At 45.2% G+C, this 25,694-nt stretch overlaps 1 protein-coding gene across 1 annotated transcript; it reads right to left on the bottom strand.

Annotated features, from left to right (window-relative positions):
* Positions 1–231: 231 nt before the first annotated feature.
* On the bottom strand, positions 232–25,093 carry LOC128715834 (uncharacterized). Its single transcript, XM_053810752.1, has 11 exons — positions 25,073–25,093; positions 17,685–18,256; positions 16,392–16,505; positions 15,915–16,079; positions 10,295–10,505; positions 9,967–10,203; positions 9,709–9,890; positions 7,997–8,198; positions 7,794–7,919; positions 7,557–7,699; positions 232–2,321 (listed from the first exon to the last, which is right to left on the bottom strand). Exons 1-11 carry the CDS (start codon positions 25,091–25,093, stop codon positions 308–310), a joined length of 3,987 nt encoding a protein of 1,328 aa, XP_053666727.1. The 3' UTR covers positions 232–307.
* Between the last annotated feature and the right edge of the window lie 601 nt (positions 25,094–25,694).

The following is a 25,694-nucleotide window of genomic DNA, read 5'->3' as shown; positions in this document are numbered from 1 at the left end:
GCTCTCTACCGGTTGGAACTGTTTCGGGGGTTTTGCTGTTATTAGGAAAATGGTTAATAAAATGTAACATTTTGCTCTAAATGTTGCTATTAAAAAGACCTGTTTTGTTACTTCTGCTCTTTGTTCTTTGAAATCACCATCGTCACTCTCTCTCTCTTTCTCTTTCTTTTCTTTTTCACTCTTGGCCAGGTTAAGCTACCTCAAGGAGGCCACATTGTTCCCCTTTTTATAGCAGTATCTCGACCTGAACAGAGTCACCGAAGTCATCGGAAAAGCGGTTTGCGCACCCGACCCTGCCCAGATATTATCACAACATTTGTTCCGATTCTGTCGGCGAGATCGGCGACAGCTCCATCCCATCCAGCAGGGGCGTTTTCTCCTCATTGCCACTGCCAAACTCATCGCTGCCGGCAGCATCGTCCAGATATTGGCGTACGTCCCGCGGCGCGTGCTTGTGTCGGTTCGGATCAGCATTCCCGGCACTGGACGATCGCTGTGGCACGGGAGACTTGAGCAAAGAGGTGTCCGTCGTGCTGACGCTCGTTGCATCTTCGCTGGCCGTGTCCGAAGCATCCGACGTGCAGGTTACGTCCGAAGAGAGTGGTTTAACTTCAAACTCTAGTGTAGCGCCATCACCGGTCGACGAGGAGGAAGCGGCACTAGCCGCACTACGGCACGGGCTGGCGGGACTGTTCGAACGCCCGGTAGCAGCCCGGAGTGACGTTTCCGAGGAGAAGTCTTCGATGGACACACTGTCCAGGATTGTGCTGTGCTTGAACCGTGCCAGGGAGAATAGTTGCTGCCGATCGGTTCGGTTCGGTCGCAAGCGGCTCGTCGAAGCGAGCGAGGCCGCCGGCGAGGATGTCGTTGTGGACGTCACCAACGAGGTACAGGAGGGACTTCCGGGTGGCAGTGGTTCCGGAGTCAGTATGAAGCGATCACAACTGATCTCCCCAATGCTACCACTTTCGGTTGTAGGAAGATCCTGTGAACCGTGCGTTCGGAACATGGAGCGATCCATCTCCAAATGGGGACCCCCGGAGAAGCTGGAAGCCGAGCGGAACTGATGGGTGTGCAGTTGCTGCTGGTGCGCAACAGGAACACAGTTGAAGGACGTCTCAAACAGACACTCGTTTGATTTGATCAAATTGTTGCGCCATTGGAGACCACGCTCTCGAGCCGTGGGCACAATCGTGTGCAGATTTTGATAGGACGCATGGTTCTTTCTCGACACTGGGGACACTGGCGACGGTACGTGCTTGGGAGACGGTGTTGACGGTGGGGCCAGCATCGGCGGTAGTGATAGCTGCGGTTGCAACTGTCCCGCCGGACGGGGAGGCTGTGAGCGAGAGGTATCGATCGGCATGAACGCCGAATCGATGCGCCGCTCCTCCTCGAACGAGCGGAAGATCTTGCGGCTCGTGTTTTTGATTGACTTGCGCGTGGAGTTGTACGACATGTCCTCGAACGAGGACACACGGTACTTCTGCGAGAAGACCTCGGTAGTGGCACACTTGCGCAGCGGGGAAAGAGTGTAACACAGCGAAGAGTTCGTCGTGGACGACGAATGATTGTTAATGACGAGCTTGGGTGGTTCCAGGAACCTCGAACGACTCGGCGAGATATCTCGGGAAGCGATCGAGGGCTCCGTCCGGGAGCTGCTCACAGCACACGGTCCGGTCCCGTTGTATCCCGACGCTTGTGGCAACACCTGTGACTGCGAGTGGTGATGGTAGTCGTGACAGGGTGACGAACCGGTCGAATCGATGTACTTCATGTTGGCAATCGTGGTCGCAAGATTGTCTGCAGTGCTGGCACCACCCTGCTCCACCAGCAGATCCTCAACGCCCTCGTCGATCGGCGAGTTCATCGAGGCGAAACTGCTCAGCTTAAAGCTGGACGCCCTGGACGATTCGCCGTCCGTCATGGAACCGAACGCGGAGTCTTGCGATGGGTTGCTGAGCCCGAGTATCATGCCGCGCCGGCTGTACTCCATTCGGCGCGACTTGGAGTTCTTGTACGCGGAGGACGGATTGAGGCTGACGGCACCCGACCCGCCCGAACCGCCCGCAACCGCGCCCACCGACGCCCCCGTGGCTGACGTGCCGGCCCCGTGCGCTTCTTCGATCGAATCTATACGAATGATTGTGTTGTTGTTACTATTGCTGTTGTCGTCCGAGTGGACATTATTGTCACAGTAATGTATCGGCGAGCTCAGTGGATCGTAATGGCATGGATCGTCGATGCGGGCTGACGCTATAACTATTTCATCTAACAGATCTTCAGAATCACTACTAGACAGATCGGAGGATTCTACATCACTATAAAGAAAAAAGACGGATTCGATACGGACACGGGAGAGAGGCACGGAGAGAGGCAGGGAAGGAGTTGTCCCATCGGTTGTGTACCGATGATGATGGGTTTGGGGGGAGGGGAGGTCGGGGGAACAGGACGAAGGAAAAGACCGTACGGGACGATATAGATAAATCCACACGAACAACGTACAACGCCACACATGACAACACGGTACGACACTCAAAGAGGTATAGTGCCAGCCATGGGATAGAGCTTGGCCTAGTAGGACGTATGAATAGCTGTGTTGGTGTGGTTGCTTGTGTGTGTGTGTGTGCACGCAAGATAAAACAAAAGCACGAACGTAGTGAACAAGTGAAGTATAGCATCAACTCAAAGCAAACTACGAGATAACATGAAATGGGCTATAGTGATGGACAACTACTAATCATCCCGTGTCTTTTTATAGAATCGATAAACTACTCGAGCCGACTAAGTTCTGCTACCAGAATAACACGGCATGAACCTAACGCAGTTGATGTACGAAACATAATCAAGCTGTGGAATGTATCCGGGCATTATTAGGTGTCTTCTCGCTGTAACTGCTTATGGTCGCTGGATATGGGGTGATTGAATACATACAGAACACGACAACAACATCATTGGAATGACACTTTTTGGGGAGTGTAAGTAAGTAAACATTAGACCACCAATGGAAGGCTAACGATACCGTTGTAATATCGTGTGAGGACAACAGATTTAGCCGAAATTGATTTATACGTCCACCTATGCATTGTTGGGCGGAAAGCGAACGTTGCGTAGTGATAATGAAGCAAACATGATAACGATGGTCGCTTTAGTAATGATGCGTTCAGGTGGACCACGGGTAAGTAGGAACGCGAATGATAACGAACAACGATAGCAAAGTATCTATGCCAAGGGCACCGCGTACCAACCAGAACCTGCAGCAGTGCTGGAGAAGAAGCACTTGGAGCCAAGTAGTGCTGATTAACTTTCGCACTCCATACGCTAACGAACGGAAATGGGGTGATACCGATAGATTTCGGTTTATCTGGCGTGGTTCGAAGATAGCAGAAGATGATTAATGGAACTATTTTTGGACTATTCCTGGAAGCTGTAGGTACTAGCGGTTGGATAATAAATGCCTAGCAAACCGAGTGGAGTCACCCAGTCAGTTAAGAAGTAATTAGTGGACAAGCTTTGGGACGGTTTTGGCTTTGGATAGTAACAATGGCGGCTAGCTCTAGTTGCCGTTGATGAGTTGTATATCCGTCGTTGAGACCCAGAAACAAACTTCATCGCTATACAAAAAACAATTTTCCAAAGCAGATTGCATATCTTGGGGCGTTTTATTATACGAATTGCGCCTAAATGAATGCAATAGGTTTACATCGATTGCTGCTGCGGTTAGTCTGTTTGTGGGTCTTAGAACGGCAATACCTGGGGCAGTTTTCTTGAAGCAATCTTATAACCGGATCTAGATAGATAATTCTGTTTCGCTGTCTTACCTAAACCATATGTTGCTCGGATATATCGGTGAGTACACGCTGTTCTTGCTTGTATAAAAAGCAAGAAATACTGCTCGCAAAGGGCAATGAATTTCTAGTTTACTACAATCACACACAGACACAAACACAATTACGTTAACCCATCTAGACTAGATTACTGGAACTGCCACACGTGTGTACACACACGGGTGCTTTTCTTTTTGTGGAAGTCAGGGTCGGTGAAAGTTTGCGTGTTTTTCTTTGCTTCAACGCATCAAGGATCTTGTCAGCTGGATCGGCGCGTAACCATTTGTTAGGAAGGTTATTTTCTTTTGCGAGCGAACGGCAACAAAGGCAAGCAACAGCTGGTGGTGCCATTTGGTGGATGTGTTGCTAGTGTCGGTGCGTCAGCGTGGCTTGCAAAAAGATAAAATTACACGCCCCCAATCCGGTACCTCCCCAAAACTCATCGTGCGAGGGATGAGCGTGATGAAGCGTTTTGGAGAAGAAAATAATCATAAAGTATAAGAAGGAACGACCACCGATCGCACCGGAAGCGCGAGTGGTTTGGCTTCGTTAGGCCAAACGAAACTCGAACTCATCGTAATGAACTTGATGGTAATAGCTGGTGTGCGTATTTGGACGTGCGGATCGATCATCGAAGATGCCAAGCGTGGACGATTGAACCGACGGACCCGATATGCCGATATGCCCCCGGACGGAGAGGCAACGGTTTGTTGTTGTTTGTTGTTGTTGTTGTTGTGGGTGGTGTTGTTTGCCCCGTATAGAACCCACCGTGGCGAGAGATGCAATGGCGAATGGGACGTGTGGAAAATAATAATATAGAAACAACATAACAAATACCGAACCGAAGTACACAAACAACACACTCATGTTTACATAACGTCCTGCACAAGGACGGCTCGATAGATGCGGGGCGTGATATGATTGGGATGCGGAGGATGAAAGTCATGAGTCATGAGAAACGCAGATTTTCCGGCAATTTTTTGCAACATCAACCAGTTGTCAATTGACTGACGGATGGATTTTATTTGTATCTCTTCTTTGAATGTTCGATAATGGTAGGAACAGATTTGTTTCCGAACGACTATGCAAACGAGTCTAGAGAACGCTGGTATGCAATGGTAAGCAAAACATAAAACTTCTATCACATGGCATTGCGCGTCATGTACTAGAAAAATTAAAAAGAACCAAACCTCATCTGGCTAGTAAATCCATGAAACAATCTATTCAAATGAACAAGTAACACAGCAAACAAGAGTTGCAAGCGTAAGCAAAAGACAGAAACGAAAAAGAAGGTGAAAAAAATGCACGCATCGCCGCTTGTCGATTTCATGCCGATGTTATGCCTTGGTCTTTGGAAGAATGTATGTTTGTGTGTATTGCCGCGTGAGTGTAACAAGGCTGAGAAAAAGAAGAAGGAACGCCAGGAAATACGGGGGAAAAAGGTGAAAGAAGACCGAAAGAACCAAGATTTGAACGAGAAAGTTGGAAGAAAGCGAACGGCGTGTGGTGAAAAGTTTGCTTTGACGTGACGAAACGAGTGCTAATTACCTTTAGCGCGCCAAAGAACTTCTAATACTACGATTGTGTATGAGCGTGTACAGGAAGGCAGTTTATAGCTGTGTGTATGTTTGTGATGAGAGTAGAGAATGTATCTTTAATGCGATAAAAAAAACTGTACTACTGTAGCATTCCGCAAATACTACTGATGCAGTCTTGATCTCTTGATCTGCTTTCTCATTACCACCATAAACTGGAACGGTATGAGAAGGACAAGCAAACCCCTCCGTTTTGATAGCATTATCAGTGGAATCGTATAATAAAAGAGCAATTTTGTCACGTAGATTGCATAAATTGAGGCGAATAGCGTTTGTAATGCAAACGATTTCGCCTAAAAGTATACTATCAGCACGACAATACACCATGACAAAGTTACTTTTGCAAGGGTTTAGCATTTGTTTGTCCCGACAATGCTTTCAACGGGGAGCATATTCAACAGAATCGCAAAAGAAAAGAAACGATAGGATTGTTTAAAAAAAAATGACCTCAAATTCGAACGCAAAAAGCACGCAACCGAACGGGAATAATGCAAGCCAGTCCAGTGTTTGGTGAGGTGGGAAGTTGCCCAATGTTGTCCCTTTCTTGGCGTATGGTGTTGCTGTGTGTGGTTTTGTGTAAGTTGTTGCTTAACGTTTTAGCTTTCTTAATTCTGTTACTTACTGTCGATCACATCATCGGGGATTGAGAACGGAGTACTTCGGTGGAGTGTTCCAGGCTGGCGCAAAAGAGGTTAAAGTGTGGGGAATGGGCGGAAAGGGTTTTTTTCGGGAGGACAATTTTTTGTTTTTGTTTGGCTACCGTAGAACCAGTTAAGAACGATGTTTGAATATTGTTTCGTAGGGAAAATGGCCTTGTCGAAGGAAGATCTCACATTATGTATGTACCACACAACACCTCATGGGGTGTCAACTATCCCCTCACGAGCTTGATCTATTCTAGAAACAGATGTCTATACGATTCTTATCATTGTACTCGATTTTGCAAATGGATTTAATGCAACTCAATAGACGATATAACGATGAACGAAATGTACAATACTAGCAGTGGTTTTAGCTCATCTAAAATTTCTAATAAGAAGGGTCGTTATCCTAATAGATTGCTTCATCGTTTCTCATAACAGAGTGGATTGGGAGCAGAGTGTTAACTGATGCTCACTATTGCTACAGACCATACGGTCGTGTCTGCAACGTGTCTATTGCTTTGGAACAGAACATAAGTGGGGAAGATTTACATCGTTTTCTGCTTGCTTTAAAGCCCAAGGATTTATCAGCGTATTGAGGATTATTTTTCATGTTGACAAATGTTTAGTTTTGTTGGTAGAAAGATTGTAGTAGTAGTAGTAGTAGTAGTAGTTGGTGGTGGTGGTGGTGGTAGCAGTTGTGTTTTGTTGGCATAACATCGGATGACAAAGACATACAACGGTTAAATATTAGAGTTTGAACCAGAGAGCGTGGCGAGATGGTTGAGGATAAGAAAAATAGACAAAACAGAAAAAATCCAACACAAATTAGACCCATGAATCTTGACGATGAACCGATGAACTGGTGCTTGCAATAAATGCCTGCAAAAGGTATGCAATATGCGAGTGTCGAGCTTGACAAATGTTTTCTCAATATTGCATACCTTTAGGCTGAGAGCATTCAAGGCACAGCGTAATAGTTGGTGATCCTGCTCAATTGCGTTTGTTTTTCGTAATCGGCCAAAAATAAAAAAAAAAAACAGATGACAAGCAGCACAAACGCGCAAATTATGATAAATTAAAAGAACCATTGCTAAAAAACTGAAACGAAACGAAAAACAACTGCACACCCTATCCTGCGAAATCTGTCGTAACATGTCGTTAGGGAATGGACAAATAATGGCTACGATTTTAATGAGCAGTGTCTTGGATGAATGCGAATGTGTGAAAGAATGCATGTTTGCCGGTCATGGCAGTTATCGTCGACGTCTTGGTCGCTTGCTTGTATATATGAGATAGAAAGATAGATGAAGAAGAAAGAGAGAGAGAGAGAGAAAGAGAGAAAGAAAATGATGTGATAATGAGGTGAAGTGTGTGCGAACGGTGATAAAAAGTAGTAGAGGCAGTAGTGATGGGTTTGAAGATGACGATGGAAGTGGTGGTGATGGAGCGATGGCCAGAAGACGGCAGTAGATTAGACATAGAGTACACACCCGGTTTTTCGATCACGTGGCGTCGATGGTGGTGTACAGGGCGAGCTTCCCTCGCTATACGAACCGCTCAGGATGGCTCCCTGGCGACGCCGTACCGCATTCAGTAAGCTCAGGGTGGAGCTACTCAAACCGTGTTTGAAGGACTGTGCCGAAGAGAAAAGAAGTGCACGTAACGACATGTTGAATGGTGGATCTCATTATTGGAGTTTGGTGTTGGTCACCGCGCACTATACGTACAGGCACACATGTTCCTCGCATTTCTCGTAAATCGATATTGCGGAAAATATCACAAAGCACGAGCTCCTCCACCGTCGGGTAGCGGCCATCCGGTGACTCGAAGATCATCTGAAGTACATCGACCACCTAGTTGGGGAACGCATTTGCAGAACGGGTATGTTAGAACAACCATATCGGGGTCACTAGGTTACCGCCACCAATACCTGTGGATATCGCTCGAGATCGAGCTGGTAGTGGCCGGGTGTTGGCTGGGGTGATGTCAGCTCATATCCGGCACACATCTCGAACAGCAGGTGACCGAAGCAGATGACGTCGATGTTATCGATGTCCGGCGCGGATCGTGCCCAGATGACGGCGTTTACGCGCGAGTTCAGTCCAAGCAGTCCATTTTCTAAGCCGGATAATCTATTGAAATAGTGTAGAAGAAGCTTGTGGTTTAGTGCTCTCGGACGGCCTAATGGATAGATAATAGTTTTGAGCGATGCAGTAACTCTGCATCAAAAATCTTCCGAGAATAGCGAGAATTCGCCAATTCCGTACCGTAGCATTGGGCCTACATCTCGAAGAAAAGGGAAGAACCCTAATTTTCTACACGAGCGCGTCCATTACCAACCGGATTCTCGATATTGAGGTTAGGTGTCGTCGTTGAATGTGTGCGTTTCATGCATCACTGACACCGGAGACTTCGGTGTGTTGCTGGGCCCACAACAATAAACATTCCTCTCGGAAATTTTCGTTCCGTTTGTCACGCTTACCCAGGGGTGAAGTTAAGCAATCCTTTTTTTTCTCTACACTACAAAGCAACCCCTTGCAGAACATTGCCACCACGGAGCAACCTGTTCGAGCTTTGTCCATTCGTTTTCTATTTAGTACAATTTTCGTTACCAATACAGGCGCCATTGAAAGGCATCGGGTTGGTCACGTTTTTTTTCTCCCTTCTTTTCATACACCAAGAGCTTCATTTGTCAAAGTCTTTCCGTGGAGTTGAACACACCCACCGCTGCTTGTGAAAGTGGTAGGACGTTGACGTCCGATGCATTGAAAGTCACATTAACGTCAGCCATAATGTGTGTCGCCCAACGCGTTGCCATACGCGTGATGGAAGTTGCTCTGACGCATGGATACACTCATTCTGTTTGAGTTTGATGGTGGATAGGAAATGGTCCGCTGCTCGGAAGTTTCCCATTTCCCCTGCCTGGAAATCCGATCCTACTAACCCTTGTATATATGTGTATGTGTATGTGTGGGCAAAGCGACACTTAAACAGATCACTTCCTGGTAGCACACGGACGGTCCAACCGGCGAAATGAACGTACGAACATGGCAGCAGCGTACGTGCCACGGGTCATACGAAGAATGGATGGACACCGGAAGACCGTCGGGCATAGTAGCATGTCGCATGTCGACTGCGAACAATGTGCCCCGAACGGGTTGGGTGCGCTTGTCGGCTTCGTCACCGGTACATTGAACTTTGGTTGATTTGAAAAGTTTTTCAATTGTAGGTAGATCCAAATTGAATGGCTCGTGTTACGTCCAGACTGTTTTTGTGATTGAAAAATACATTCCCGAAAGGGGATTCAAGTAATGCCGTAGGGTGGGGAATTGGAAAAAAATTTTCTCAATTCATTTCCCAAAGAGATATATCCCAATAGATGAGAATTTTTGTAAAAGAATTGTGTTTCGAGTTGTTTTCACATTACGTGGGTGTTGCGTTTGATGCTTGTTTAAACAAGTAAAATTATTCATATAATCATTTTGTCATGCGGATTGCATAAATTTAGGCGCTCAAGTTTTCAAATAATTGAGCATCTTAACTTCTATCGTACCAGTAAGTAATGGAAGACGCAGAGACACAGCTTAGAGGATGACCATTCAAATTACACACACTGGAAGTAGGAGATATGTTATAACTTACCGAGCGACTCCATTCTGCAGGATGACATTGCCGCTATGCAGATGACCGTGCGAAGGAATGCCGCGCTCGCGTAGGAACAGCAGTGCCTCCAGAATCTGTCGCCCTAGCCGCTGTACCTGGGACAAGGGCAGACAGGTAGACTTTCGCGTGTACTTGCGGCTCCACGGTTCATTCCATTGTGACTAAACCGGTAAGGGATACAAGAAAGGAGCGAATGTTACCCAGTGAGCGTTCTCCATTGTATGTGTGTCGTGTTACCTTGTAGATAAGATCCTTGAGGCTACCGCGGGGATTGAATGGCATCACGAGACTGGTGTACTGGTGGGAATCGGAGGGGAAAAAACCTAGATCTAGCACCGGATAAATGTACGGATGCTGCAGCGAGCCGAGCAGCTCCATCAGCACTCCCTGGGGACATTCGGAGGGCGGCAACTCTTCTAAGGCAATACAATCGGGAGGTAATGGTAGCAGCGTCATAAGCCGATCGGTACGTATCTGCAGGCGAATGCGAGATCATAACATGAGAGAATGAGTGGCCAAAAGGCAACAACGTGCTGGTGACTGCGATGTCGATGGCGATGCGTACCGTGCAATCGTTCAGCAGGAACCAGTGCTTATTGGAGCGCGATCCGATATCATCTAGGTGTGCGATGGACTCGTACCGGCCGCCCGTGTTCTGCAGCCATTCCTGGCATGCGGCATACGCCCGTTCCCGTGCCGCTCGTTCCCGCGGACTGCGATCTGGCGCCCCGATGCCACTGTCCAGTGCCGTATACTGCTGGTAGCGCACGCTGTGTCTGCATGTTAAAGAAGAAACAAATGGACCGCGAAAATAAAGGTTAGTAGAAACAATGGAACACCGAATATAATGGACTTTTCCCAGGTAACATTTGTTCCCTTCCCTTTACCATTCCCTTCTTCCCACGCTTCCTCCTTCTGCTCCCCACCCATTCCTCATTTTCCCCACAGCACTAAGAAAAATCACTAGTTGATATGTTGGATGGAGCAGAGAAAGAAAAACTAAATGGAAAACGCTATATAGAAAAGAACGAACATATTGAAATATCGAATGCAACAACACTGGAACACGACTATACAAACCTGCGGGGCTATGCAACACATATGCACAACGGTAGATGAACTCTTGGCAAACGGAAAAAAACTGCCCCTGACGCCTAGCCCGTCAGTGCATACTAATACGTGCGAGCTAATTGGACGCTAGCGAGCACGGAATTATGTACAGAAGATGATGAGCATTAGAAGAAATTCAAGAGATGGAAAGTAAACACAGCGACAGACTCGACAAACCGCCCGCGGGACCCGCGGTGACGATGGAACGGAAAGGTGGGATCGGAAAATTGCACAAAACATTCAGCATTCCACACATACACACACGACAATCGATGGCGATATGATCGGGAATCTTTGTATTTTACGTCAAAATTCCCTATGACCCACAGCTTAAAACAATGAGCTTTTGTGGCTGTTCACCTCACCCAAACCCGCCCACACCTCCTTCTCCTGCTCCACACTCATCATTAAGGTGTCCCACATTGTGAGTTTCGCTTTGTTTGGAATTAGCGGGACCACGTGCGTTTTGGTTTGGGCCAGTAATTGCATGGTGGCTCGGTTGCCGTCGATAATCGATGGGGATTTGGTGTTGGTACCGGTACCGAAGTCCACGTGCACACTTCCTCCCGGCTGGTACAACGGTACAAAGCGTTCCAACTAATCGCATTAGTGTCGACGAACGGTCGCAGACACAGCCGACGGTCGACGTCTTACGGTGACAATGACCAGGCGCCTCCATCCGGTTGGATGGCCTTTTCCGGTGGTAACTCATTATGGATGGGTGTTCGTTTGTCTGCCGATGGCATGATGGTTTCTTTTATGTTGTTTGGTATAAAAGACATAATTTGTATGTGTTTGTTGTTGTTGTTGTGTGTGTGGAATAAGTTGGGGACGCTTAGTTTAGGACGCGTCGTTCACGAATCAGATTCAGGCCATGCAGGAGTGCTTTTGCAACACGTTAAGGAAATGGTTATCGTGTCGATTATTGCATAGAACATTATTATCGATGAGTGATTTGCAAATTATTTGCTTCGCAGGACTAACAGACTAACAGTAGGGAAACATCGAAATGGAGAGCACAATAACAGCAACACATTTCAGGTTGGGTGAGTAACATACACACATTCATACATACAAGAATTTGGGTTTGAAGAAAGTCATAAACATTGAATTGAATAAAACATGAGCATTGAAAACAATGAACATAGAAACAAAAGTGATGTAAGCAGGTAGAAGGTGTAGCAACGAATGACATCGTACCAAACGTTCAGGGTACGGTGTAAAGTGAATATGCACTTGATGTCTCACAAGGACAACACGTTCGTGGCATGGTGTAACTGACAGATGGAGCAAAAGTTTCACACTAAATTGATAACGGACAACCTTCTCCGTGCGGCAGGAAACGAAATGGCGTGTAGTAAGCCTGTCAGCCTGTAAGAACGCACAACCGGTAGCGGCGGTATAAATATAGCTCAAGCGAACAGATTAGCTTGAAAGTTACTCCGAGCGGGTAATGCAATATTCACAACACTCCGCTACCAGCTCAGTTTCCGCTGTTATCTGCCAAAAATGAAGCGAATAAGAAGCAGCATGAACACTTGCAGGATGCGCGATGTACGATGGGAAGGCCAGCGGAGTGAACAATGAGAAACAATGCAGTGGCGTGATGGTTTGATGGTTTGAGATAAGAAGGCAAAGGCGGAAAGGCAGAAAGAACCATTAAATTATCCATTCCCGAAGGACTTGCGGGACAGGATTGGATTGCGAAGGGAAAGCGACGTGAATGACAGGCTGCACAGCAAGGCGAAAGCTTAGCCTTGGATCAAAATACGGCTTTGTGGTTGTTTCCATCCGCGGCACAATTGAACCGTGGCTACTGCACAGTAGTGCGCAATAAATAGCACTAAACACTATTCGCTAACGATGGAAACAAGCGAAAAGGCAAAGCTGATAGAGGAATGGAGTTAAAAAAGGAATGAACTCTAGAAACCCTAAAACGCTATCTTGAAACAGAACGTTGAAGATGTAAATGAAACAAGAAATAGAGAAAGTGTGATAGAGGATAGAACAAACAGAGAAGAAGTGACAGAGTGACAGAAGAAGGTAGCTATGAACCGTACAAATATAGATAGGATCGTGAGATATATGAAAAGGAAAAATGAGAATAATATGAAACAAAGAAACATCCAGTAAAAAAACCGTCAAAGCAAACGTTTCATTCGAGCAATATAAACAGAAAACAACAAATGGCACTCCATTATCGAACTGCATCGGTTTGTTTTTGTTTTCGCTCTTTTCTTTGCGTGCGCCTTAAGATAGATTTTCCTCTTCAATTGCGTGAGAGTGTGCGTGTGTTTGGAATGTTTGGAAAGTTACACAGTTACACTTTCCCAACACTGACACTGGTGTTTGTGTGTATTTTGCAAGGGTTGTGTATGGGTGTAGTATACATTTTTCTGTTTTTGACAGTTCAATTGACAACAGGCATCGGACGGAGTAGTAGCTGTCGAATGCTGGGGCGACATCTACCGGCAATCCGGTGTACCAGGTAAATTTTGGAATCGATCAATTTTTGGGATCCACACGCTGGTGGGCTACTTTATTGTCTCTTAATTGGTTTGTTTACATTACAACAATCTGGGGTGGTGGGTTAACTAGTGCTTAGCATATTACTAAATTACTTATTGTTGATTAATTGTACTTAATAGTCCCTTCGGTTTTAGAAGGGAAGAATTGGCATCGTTTGAGCGGGCAAGTGTTTTGTGTGTGTGTTTGTGAGTATTTTGTGATTTTTGTGTTCGAATTGCTTGCTTTTGTATTGAATTCATCACAATCATACATGTACTGTTTCAATTATGGAGTGGATTATTTTCGTACTTGTAGTTGTTTGAAAATAAAACAAAAACGGAAAAGAAAGTTTCATTACATAAGACATGTAACACAATCCGAGAAAACCGCGGAAGAAATGAACGAAACCCACAACATGGGACAAATAAAATGCGATACAGATAATTGTTCGGAACAGATGAACGGGAAACAAACATGGCAAACTGATGGTAACAGTAATGTAACACGAAACGTTCTCTAATGGAATGGAGCATTCGAAATCCTATCGCACGGATGAGAACTTTTTCTGTCGAAAAACTCAAGCACCCGAGCACGTAGCGTACAAGAATTCTTTCCAAATGTCAGCTGAAGCCAACTGCAATGTCTGAGTGGTGGCAGACTCATTAACTGTGCCACCTTGTACACGGAATCGGATCCGTTGTGTGTCGTCCGTCTACACTAGCGTAACTTTTCGCCACGATTTGTACTTTCTGCCTGCACTCCACTGGGAGCTTTTTCCCTGGCGATAAATTTCAAGATCTATGCACAGAAAAGGATGGTCCTAGATGATGACGATATGTATGTTGAGGTGGTGGAATTGGTAGCAAATACATTGCGAGTTCCAATTAGTATGAAGTACCCCAGTTGTTGACCTGTTTTTTTCTGACGAGTCGTCCATTTGATACAAGGCGTCCAGGCCAAAGAAAGTGGCGAGAAAAATGAGAACGTATTTCTACTTAAGCGAGAAAATTGCAAACGGTCTGCTTGCGGGCAGGGATTGGAATAATGTGAACCTTTCTCGCTTTGCCTCTATTTATTATTTACTGAAAGGTAAATAAAAGTTGCCTGTTGTTCTTTGGCCTAAGTGCCCGACAAAGGAGAAAAGTGACTGGAGATATAGATTTCCCCGATCGTGGAAAACATTGGGTAACTTTTCAGCTCTGGGGCACTATTTATGGCAACAAGTTTTCTTTTTTTTTATGCCAGGCGAAATGCACGGTACAAAGTACAGAAAAGTGTTAGACCTTATTTTGTGAAATGGTTCACTTGAACCGGAAACGATGAACCGGCCATTAGGTTGAACTTTATACGAAAAATGCAAACATTTTCAGTATCTATCTACACTCGCGAGAGTTGCTAAGAAGCGTTTAGCTTCACCTTTTACGAAGGAGTTGTTGTACCATTAGCCTTTCTTCTAACCATTAATTTTCATAATCTACAAGTTGTTTCAGCATTTCTATGAAAGAAAATACTTTAAAGAAAACAACATGACAGCTACTCTAAGAGTTATATTAGAGAAGGTAAAGAAACTCATAAGAATGCTAAAGAAAAAACTAAATTCGGTGTAGAAGCAACTAATACTAGCTTAGTATATCCTAAATGAACAATAAATAAAGAATAAAATATATGATGAAACCGAGAAAAAGGCATCCATTTTTCTTTGGGGGTGAACGAAAAATAACAAGAGCGCACGATGAGTGAAGAACAATTATACAAAGACTCTAGATCCCTAGAACGTTCCGGCATCGTGCCGGTTTTCATTGTTTTATGGGCATGAAAAAAATTATCGAATGAATTATCTATTTTTCTAGCCCTGCAAGGCAACACAACGCTAGCTGTATGTGTGACGTGATGTATTTGTGTTGGTTTTGGATTGTGTGTGTGTGTGTGGTACGGTCATGAGAAAATATGAAGGATGAGTGGAAATTATGGGTGGAACCAACGAAGAATGGGGATTTTTGGATAAGATAAGAGAAGCATGATGATCTATAAAAAATCATATATCTAAGCAGATATTTCACTAAAAAATACATAAGTATGTAAAATTAAAATTAAGACAAAAAAGCACAAACAAAATCGGAAAAGAAATAAGGTGCGTGCTGCCAGACCGATAAGCTATAATTTTCATGTAGATTGCATACTTCTAGGCTGATTAGTCGACAGGATAGAAAGAAGTATGCAATTCGCTCGTAGGCAAAATTCGGTTAAATGGCGTATTCTGCGTATTCCACAGTGAATATAAATAAAATCTCCTTTCTGCAGGACATTCTCGGGAATGGGAAGAATAAAGGTAAATGGTATGACGTGTATGGGTAGACTGTGCATGTATACATTCAAATGCAGATACAGAACATTAACCAACAATAAAGTAAATTGATAAAGTGGCTACGGTATGGTAGAGGGCACAGTAGAACATTGTTGTAGCGGTAGTAGTAGAAGAGGTAGTAGTAGTAACAGTAGTAGTAGTAGTAGAAGGTAGGTAGTATGAAGAAGTAGTAGGTATGGAGTAGTATGAAGGGCATAGAAACCTTGTCGGCGAATCGTTCTCTTTGGCCGCGCTCGTACTATCCTGCAGCAGGCTCCGGCTGAAGAGGAACTTGGCCAGCGAGTCGAGCTTGGCGCTGACCAGTGGCGACCGTTCGGAATGTTCGGTTTCCGAGTTGTTGTCGTGCTCGGAGCTGATGGACCGACCTCTGAAAGACGAAGAGAAGAATGGCGCGTGCGGTAAGCGTAAATGGTTGGCGCGAGGAGTGAGAAACAAACGAATCATAAAAAGAAAAGCAAAAACCAGGAACAGAACTTATGATGCTGCACAATACAGAAGGGAAACAATTAAGCACAAGCCAGAGGCAAAAACGGAACAAAACCTCTGGGTTTTCGAAAAGCCACTCGGTCTTCATTTTAGCCCGCGGTAAATCAGATGCTGTTATTCAAAATAGAGGAACTTCGGCAAAAGGATGGTAAAGGGCGATCGGGGAACGGGTAAGGTGAAAGCATTCAATTACCTGAACAACATGCGTTTGCTGGCCGCCGTAAGGGGTGGTTCGGAGCGCGGTTCCTGGAATTCGGCCGCCGACTGGGCACGTCTCATTTTTCTCTTTTTCCGCCGGTAGCTCGACCTAGGAAAGGTTACCGCGCGTTCGTGTGCGCGTGTGTTTGTTAATCGGTGGTAGTTGCGCCAGGCCACAGGCAACACCATGCAATAGGCAGAAACGGTAGCGGGGGTGAGTTACAGTTGGCAAACGCGGGGATGTTAGGAAATTAAGCAGGATGCAGATGCAATCGGATGCAATCGTGTGGTAAAGTGGAGGATGTCGTCGAGAGAAGAAAGAAAACGGAAGGAATGCAAAACGCGCACAGGCAAACACATAGTGAAACAATTGGAACAAAAACGAGGCAACAAGGAATTGGTAATGAAGGGAATGGAAATTCCGAGAGCAGGGAAAGAGAGCGAGAAAGAGAGAAAGAGAGAGAGAGAATAAAGCAAAACACAATTTTAGGTTTAATAAGCTGTCGTGCGAACGCTGTGCTGTGGGGTTGCGGAGGGAGTGGGGAGCGGTTGGTGGTGGTAAGAGGGTGAAAGGCGTAAGCTTCTCCCGGTGTGCAGCAGATGCAAAAAGATGCATTGTTAGATGGAAGAAGTAATGCAGTTCAAGAAGCTGCAGTAATTTATGTTTTTTTTTTAATGGAAATTAAACTTCTTTTGTTAGATGTTAGTTAGCGCATACACTGAACAAAGTGTTGATAAGCCCTATGAAAATAGGTTAATAATGCTTTGAAGCACAACTTTCGTCATGTAATTGGAATGTACGCCCTTTTTTGCTCCTAATGTGCAATTGTGATGCAGTCTATAACCTAAAATGCCTATATTTTTAGGCAATTGCATGTCAATTGTAGTTCTTCGTATTTCTTTTGCGAAACCGCCTAAAGCTATGCAATGCGTGTGACAATTTTTTACTACGATGACTTTTCTTAACTGTTCCTTAATGTTGCCATTAAAAATGGACCATACTGAAGGTCCATAGTAGGACAGGTTACAATATATTATGCACATTACACGATCTAGTCTTTTCTGTTCTAGCTATACCGCGAACACTTCAACTGTGGTTAAAACTGTCAAACTGTCCGCTTCTTTAAACAGTAAATTATTCCCCTTGCCCTTTTCACACATTCCACAGCACTTACTTCTTCACCTACGCCTTCTTTGCTTTGACGCATCTTGGCTTCACACTCGGGAGGAACTTTTACCATCAACCGGTAACGGAACCGGTACCCCGGGTATACCACACCGTACTTACCTTGAGGGTCGTTCTTGACAGAACCGATCGTGGCCGGTCGTTTCGACCTCCTTAGCCTCCTTATCGTCCGCGCCATTGCGCTTGTTCATCGTCGAGTAGAGATTGAACATCTTGAGCTTGGTCTTTACATTGGTTACCTCGCAAACGCGCACTATAATTTTGCGGCTGCTCTTGATCACCGTATTGATTGTCTTGTAGAAGGAAAAGGACACTGGCGCACCGGTTCCCGTGCCGTCTTTGGGTGGTTTGACCGGCGTTTCGAGTCGTGGTACCGCCGTTCCGGTCGACCCGACCGATTGGCAATGAATTTGGACGTGTTCTGATGGTTTTTCCTGTATGGCCGAAAGTTCCTGCTCTTGCTGTAGTTGCAGCTGGAGCTGTTTCGATGGGTGTTGCTGTGGCAACGGTACCGATACCGGCAGTAGTTGTTCCCTTTGCACCGTGCTGTGCGGTTGCTGCGATGAAGGTGATGATGTAATGTCCGACGTTCGCAGTCTTTTCTGCTGCTCGGGATGAGGTTTCTGATGCTGTGATCTAGCCGCTGCTGCTGGTGGCTGCTTGTTCGTTGTATCCTGTCGTTCGGTGGCACGCAACAAAGTGAACGAGGGGCACGAATGGGAAAAGCGTTTAAAAGCGTTTGCCAGTATAAAAACACACGCGAACACGCATCGTACGGCTCGATAGCAGCGAGAAACAGAGCGATTACTTGTAAAATGTGATTGTGACTTAGCAACGTTGGGATTTGCTGAACATTTTTTTTTGTATTTATTGAAGCGTAGCAAAGCAACAAACCTCACGCACGTGTTCATTGAACCTAGTGGAACGTGCATCGTAGTTCCATCATATCGTACGGGCGTTTGGCAGGTTTATGGTTCGGGTTGTGGACTCAAACCAAACAAGTAAGCTAAGCAAACATGCAGGTAGTACATAGAAAGATGGCTATTTTTCATGAAGTTTATACCATCACCTGTTCCATACACGTGTATCTGTGCCGTGAATGAGCCACGAGGGAAAAGAAGCCAATGGCATTAAAGTGTAGCGCGGCTTTACGCTCGGGCGTCTCCATTTGGATTCCCACACCTTGTGCATGGGAGGATGGGAGAAGTTGACAAGGTTGGAGGAAACAAAGGCAATGCAAGTAAGCGCATTAAGTCACCTGGTTGCAGCCAATTGCCGGCCGCCATTTACCGTCGGTCACGTGTGTAAACGTTTGCGAAGGTAACAATTAAGGTCACCAGAATGATTTGGTTTTATTTGGTGTTTAGAATATATTAGAAGCTTTTTGTTAGTTAATTTAAATAATTGAAGTACAAAATAAATGAAACAATTTATTACTGCAGTACCACTTAACAACTCTACCTCTATCTTTGCAATGCAAGAGAGAAGCCATCAATATGAAAGCTTTTTGCCAAGCAGAATGACTGCAATGTTTTGGAAATGTTACCAGTCCAGATTGCGAAAAACGTCACTCATTCCCTGCCATTTACAGAAAGTGAAAACTCATGACCCACTGTCACCCACTTTGCTTTTTCAGTTAGCTTTCAAAGTCATGCATTCTTTCGATTTGCCTGGACCCTTTTACACTGTGAGGCAGCCACTTCTTATTGCCACCATGTCAGCATAATCGCACAAAACGGTTAGTAACTGCCTGCTCCATCGTGAAGGGAAAGGAAGAAATTGCATCCACAAAAGCGTAACTTTACCATGCACCACTACCATCCAAGCGCCGGAAGCCCGTATTTCGGATGAAAGTTCGACGTGAGCTTGAAATGCCTTCCAAGCGAACAAACGCCAACGCAACGGATCAACACTTGCACCAACTACTGGGACTGCAACTGCACCGGTTCTGTACAACCGTTCATCGACATTTTTACGCAAACAACTCAACTGCACGACATCAGCACGCAACCGTTTTAGCGGAAGAACGTTTACATCCGGCTTTGCCTTACTGCCGGTAGAACGCACTGAACGCACATTTCGGGACGCCTTCCGCCCAGATTTTGTTCGCGATTTTCAGCTAAGCACCCGTCGATGAACAACCTGTCAGTGTCGACGGACGGAACGGATATGAATCCTGGGAACAAGCCCGGTGAAGCTACCTAGCTGCGGCCTTTGTCGCGGGCGTACTAGCAGCAGCAGTGGTTGTGTGGGTGTGTTGGCGAATGAAGCGTACGTGTGCGTGTTGGTGGAAAACCGACCGACCAACCGACCGGTCCGGGCCCAACCCGCGTGTGTAATGAAGGAGCTTGTTTCTGTGCGTTGGCGGAAAATGGGAACTGGTTATTTCGCTTCGGGGTGGTTTGGTGTTGCCTTTGCCATTTTGCTCGGTGTTCTTTAGATATCTCCCTACGAATGTGTGGAAGAGGTGTGGTTGCTGGAAGAGCGTTGAGGCCGTGTTTTTCGGTCATCGGAATCGGTTTGTAGCGCGATTTGGCAGGCTTCAACATCACACATTGGCCATAATTATTTGTTTAATTATTAATGTATTTGCTGACAAGAATATACCGAGGGAAGTACAATCGTACAGTATGACAAACAGCTGCAATACAGTTGAATTGGAAAAAGGGCCATTTTTAGACATTATTGACAGAATTAGAAGTAAACGAAAGTGGCATTCATCTCTTCGCAAGAGCTGTGCTGGGAAATGTTGAAGTTTCATTCCAAACCATCTGCGCCCTTTGACATTTAGCGCGGTTGAGTGACTTTTTTGTGCTCTTGTACGCCTTACATACCTTGCGTGCGTGGGCGGTTTGAAGGTTTCCTTTACCTTTAACGAAGATGGAAACGCTTTAGAGCGCTGTTAGCAGAATGAAAAGATTGGACATCATCCTTTACCTATTCCGGCTTGAAGGAGGAAAGAGTGAAGCCATACATTTTTCCTGAAGTTTGTTTAGTTATGGCGAGGAAATGGAAACAACAAACGTAGAAGAGATACAGCCGAGTTAAAGGGGAAGAAACCCAGCATGCCCGGAGTGCCCCAATCCAGGCAGAAAATTACTCAGTTTTCGGGCGAAGGGAACGATTCAAACGCACCACGACGTTCAGGCGCTCAGAAGTTGTCACCGACACGGTCGATCTCATTATTCTGAGACGCCTGGGTCTTGGGTCTTGGTTGACATTTCTTCCCGGCTGTGTGTTTGCGGAGACGTAAAAGTAGCTCATCTATAAACAGTGGACACACGTGTCTGTGTATATAAACAGAAACCTTACCAGATGTCCAGAAAATGACACTTTGAAGGAAACACTAGGTCCGGTCCTCCGGACTGGGCATTCCATCGTCAAACAGCTTCGGGCATACAAGACCCCGACAAGGGTTTGGTTTTGAGTTATGAATTTTTAAAATTTCATTTCACCAACACCCATCGAGATTTGGCGCAACGAGACGGACCATTACGCCCGCAAGCCACCAAGCAACTGGCAGCACTGCTTCTGAGGCAAAAGTGTCGCCAAAGTGAAACCGTAAACCGTTTTAATGCTCCGTTAGCGTTGAGTGTGCTGAATATCACACGTGTACGTATCTCTATCAGCTCATCAACAAGTGAACGAGCCGCTAGTGTGTCAGCCTGTAGGCCTTACAGATCTGCTCACACAAACACAAACACTCTCAACTCCCGTGGGTTACATTGCGCTATATAGCGGCTCACGTGAACCACATAGGGTGTGAGTGCAGTATAAATGATTTCGAGTTGGTGGAACTCCAATGAAGGAAGAGCAACTACCAAGCCAGAAGCAAAAACTCCAAGAAAAAAGCTGTCAGCAAGCGGACGCGAAATGTCAAAATTAAAATTTCAAAACAATAGCACGGCCCGAAAAAAACCACCGAAGCAGCTTGCGGAATGAAGTGATCATCCAAATGAATAGCGTAGGGGAATGTTGGGAAGAAGCGGTACGAAGGGAAGGTTTTTGGGGGGCGGACAAGAAAGGAATTATAATTTTTCCATCCAACCTGCTGCCGAGCTTTACACGCCAAGATGAACGCTGTAAACAGTGCTTAACAACCCCATGGACCAGGCGGAGCAGCGGGCTTCTTTTTATGCCCATGGCAGCAAGAAATTATGATCGAGAAATTCTCCTTTACCCTTTGACCTTTTTTGAAGGGCGGACTGATATGGAAGATGGTGGGCGTACTGGAAAGGTTGAACGTTTCATCTTTAGAAACTGTCAGCTATTGCACCGTCCCGCGCCGGGAGAACGATTGAGAGCGATGGGGAGAGGGGGATGGTTGGGCTGGAAAACACAAACCCAAAACATAAAGAAAAGAAAATAGATCACTCTCGCCTTGTGACAGATACTGCAGAGGTCAGAGCGAAATGTACGCTTCAAGAAGCCACTTAAAACTTTGCAAACCGTGCATCCAAACTCAGCCATGTATGAAGATAAGCAGTCCTATGGGGGAAAAACCGACATAATCCCAGCTCGATTTGCAAGCATACCCCCTTGTGGGACAAACAAAACGCCTTGCACTGCCGTACCCTAGCCGCTGCGGTTGGGAAATAACGAAGGAACAACTGCTGATCCACTCCTGAACCGCCACTCGCAACTGGAATGGAAAGTTAGCCTTACTGACCGGTACATTCGCACTCGCGGTTATAGACGCTGTTGGCCTCCCGAAAACTGTCACCATGGCAAACAATCGGTGCATGAAACTGTGGTGCACATGAATAATAAATCATTGCACAACTCGTGTATGTACGTACGTGCATGCAGGCAGATTGTTGGTGTGATATTGCGCCCAAACGTTGATATATGTGGAACGGAAACGATGGCAGGAAAATTGGTGGCATTCGAAACGGAAATTTCAGGCCAAACAACAAGTTCAGCGTCGGGATGGGAAGCTTCGTGTACGTGCTGGCAAAAATTCAGATGTCGATTTGCAGAAGGTGAAAGGTGGCATGGTGAGATAGGTTTTGCGTTTGGAATCTAGTTCTTAGTTGCGAAACTAGGTTGATTTCTAATGTGAAAAGAATGTTTAGGAGGGATGCAAACGCAATAAATAGGGAAATTTTGTGCTACAAATTGCATACCGCAAGGCGTTTTCCATGATGCTTCAATATTGTTTTGAAAAAGTGCCCCAAAAGTATGCAATCCGTATGGCAAAATGGCTTAGCTGTGGTTTTATGAACCAAACGATTCGAATTAATGCTTCTGACCGAGGTCAAACATTCTTTTACTACAAAAGGTGAAAAGTTCATTAAGGAATCGTTCAATTAGTTCATTTTGCTTTTTTCCAACCTCGTTTGCAACCTTCATAGTTATTCATTGTGTAGTGCAAAACTTTCATTCGAAACCGAAACATCTCGATAGCAAATATAAAGGGTCAAATGTAAAGCCATCGTTAAAAACTCGTTACCGACAGCACAAACCCAACACACTGGCTGGGTAGGCAGTAAAGCCGAACAAACAAAAAAACCCACAAAACAAACCGCTCCTAGGGTGGATTTACACAGGCTACCAGGCAAATCGACTGCACTAAATGATACAAACGGATAGGGAAGTTCTAGTGTTTGGCTTGCTCTCTTCCCAACCGTAACGGAAGTGCAGATCCATACGGTTGACCAGCTCGCTTAGTCTATTTGCATCTCAAAGCGTCCCAAGCGCTAGTTAGTATAGGCAGAAGTGGAAGGAGCATTCGGGTGATATTGTAAGCCAAGATAATCTAAAATCAATTTCCATCGGTTACAAAATAATCAATCATTGTTTTTTCTTGTTTTCTGCTGGTAGACACACCTTCCGCTCTTATGGCATGTTAGGGCGACGCACGGAAGGATCTTTCTATATCCGACTTGCTTGTCGGAATACATAACTGACACGTCCGACTACACCAGATTCATTGCCGAATGGGATGGATTAAAAATATACATTGGCATTGAGTGTAGAAGGGTTGAAGGACGTAGATGCGTCGTGTTCAATGAGTCCTTTTGCATGTTCTTGGGGGTATAAGTGTCCGTATACCCCGTATGTCCGTATGTGTTGCTACTATGAAACAGGGATTTTGATGTTCAAATGTGTTCTTCTGTTGATACTGAGTAATCTGCTGCAAATTCTTCTTTGTCAGTTTTATGCAGCAATGTCCTACAAAAATGTTTCATGCAGTAATGTCAAAATGATTTAAAATTCGAGTTTGTTGCAAACATTGCATAACTTTAGGAGTTTTATGAATACGATAGAAAAGCTGCCTAAAGTTATGCAATTAAAGGGATAAACTGTGACGTAAAAAATACGCTTCTCTTTGAAGTAGCAGCTCATGCGAAGTCTGACATGCCTGTTTTTGTGTAGGGTAGTTGAATCATTTCCTTCCATTACACACACCACTTATTGTGATACATCCCCCCTATTGTTAACGCCCTCGGCGTGTTTCACATTCTTTGCCTGCCATCGTTAGCCTGCGGCCCAATTTCATTACATTTTACAATGGCGATGGCCAAACCAAATGGAAAAAACGGAACAAAATTTTCGAACGAAGTACTTTACATTGTCGAGTTGGAACGAGACGTAAATTTCATTTCGTATTCACAGCGGAGCCTCCGAAATGTGATTTGAATTGGATTGCGCCCCGAAAAACCGTTGCAGTTCGTGTTTCGATAACCCGTCTATCGGTAAAAAGCACTGCCAGCGGTAGTTGATTTGACGGTCTCACGTAAACTCACGCCAGTGTGTTGTTGTGTGGATTTAGGGGCTTCTTTTTGCCTATAGACAATGTTTGATTTGTTGTAACTGGTTCTTTTTTTTCTCTTGTTTCGACCGCCGATGAACCGATGCCCACGCCTTCTTCCCCACTGAACAGAGAATCGATTGTTACATTTTATACCACATGCCAGAGACGCTGGCACTGATTCACCTGACGGTCGTGCCAGTGTGTTGCAACATTTTATGCTGCTCGTGTCGTAGCAAACAGGTACAACCCGGTGGGTCTGGTAAATGGCAAATGAGAAAAGGGCATTCCCCCGGGCATGTAGGCGAATCCCGACTGTTGACACACTGTTTATGGCATATTTTTGCACAATTCACCTTTCACTGCATTTCATTACATTGCACTCGATGTGTGCACACAGGCACACACACACACACTCTCACAAGCACAAACACGTTTTACACACTAACGTTGGCCCACATATGAACCAATCTTTTCATTTTGTTCTGTTCGTTAGCCAGTGCAAAGCTTTCCCCGTACGAAAGCTCATGTGGATCATTGAGAGCTGCCATTTTCCCACAGCAGATACATACATACACACACGCATACACATACTCTCATAAGGATAACAGATTCCTGACAGCACGGTGATCCGTGTGGTGCTTGTTTAGCGAGCAACTTTATTTTCGTGTTCAAGGGATTATTTTTTGCTGCTCTGTTACTATTTTTCCTTCTTCCCCAGCACAACCCTATTTACCTGCATCGTTTTATCCAACATGAAATCACAGCCACAGCGCCGAATATGATGATACCGACCGTACACCAGAGTGCACCCTGAAACAGTGAAAAGAAATAATGTGTAAGAAGGAGAGCAAGAAAGAGAGTGAGAGAAAGCGCTATTTAATCAAGGTTGAATGAGTGAAGGGAAAATAACGAGGGAAATCATTTATAGGGCATTGAAGTGAAAACTATAATACATTGTTGAGCATGGTTGGCATTTTCCGCATCGTATTGCTTATTCTACACTGTAGAAAAAGTGCCCGAGTAGTGGTGCTCTGAAGTGTAACAAACTTCTTAAACAGGTACGGCGTGGAATAAATGTCATTAAAGAAAGCTTTTTTGTTTGCAGAATTGCATACTTCCAGGCACATTAGTCATTAGCGATTGTAAGTGCTGTATTCAACTTGCAAAATGATTCAATCCTTGAAAGGGATTAACTGTTACAAATCTGCCATCTGGGTACGCTTTCCAAACTCCACTAGGAATAACAATTTTGAGAACTGTATCGATCGATCCAGAATAAATGGGCCAGACATCCTTCACAACCCTGATGATTACCTGTCGGCAATAATTCAATCTTCCAAACTGACTGTATAGTA

The sequence above is a fragment of the Anopheles marshallii genome, chromosome 3 (assembly GCF_943734725.1).
Source record: "Anopheles marshallii chromosome 3, idAnoMarsDA_429_01, whole genome shotgun sequence".
Lineage (NCBI taxonomy): Eukaryota > Metazoa > Arthropoda > Insecta > Diptera > Culicidae > Anopheles > Anopheles marshallii.
The sequence above is the reverse complement of the archived record's forward strand: the minus strand, read 5'-3'. Positions and strand labels throughout refer to the sequence as shown.

Coding starts and splice junctions, on each gene's coding strand:
- LOC128715834 (XM_053810752.1), bottom strand. CDS start 25,093: ATGTTGGATAAAACGATGCAG. Junction 16,506..17,684: donor TGTCAAGAACGACCCTCAAG/GTAAGTACGGTG, acceptor AACCTTTCCTAG/GTCGAGCTACCGGCGGAAAA. Junction 16,080..16,391: donor AGCAAACGCATGTTGTTCAG/GTAATTGAATGC, acceptor TTCGTCTTTCAG/AGGTCGGTCCATCAGCTCCG.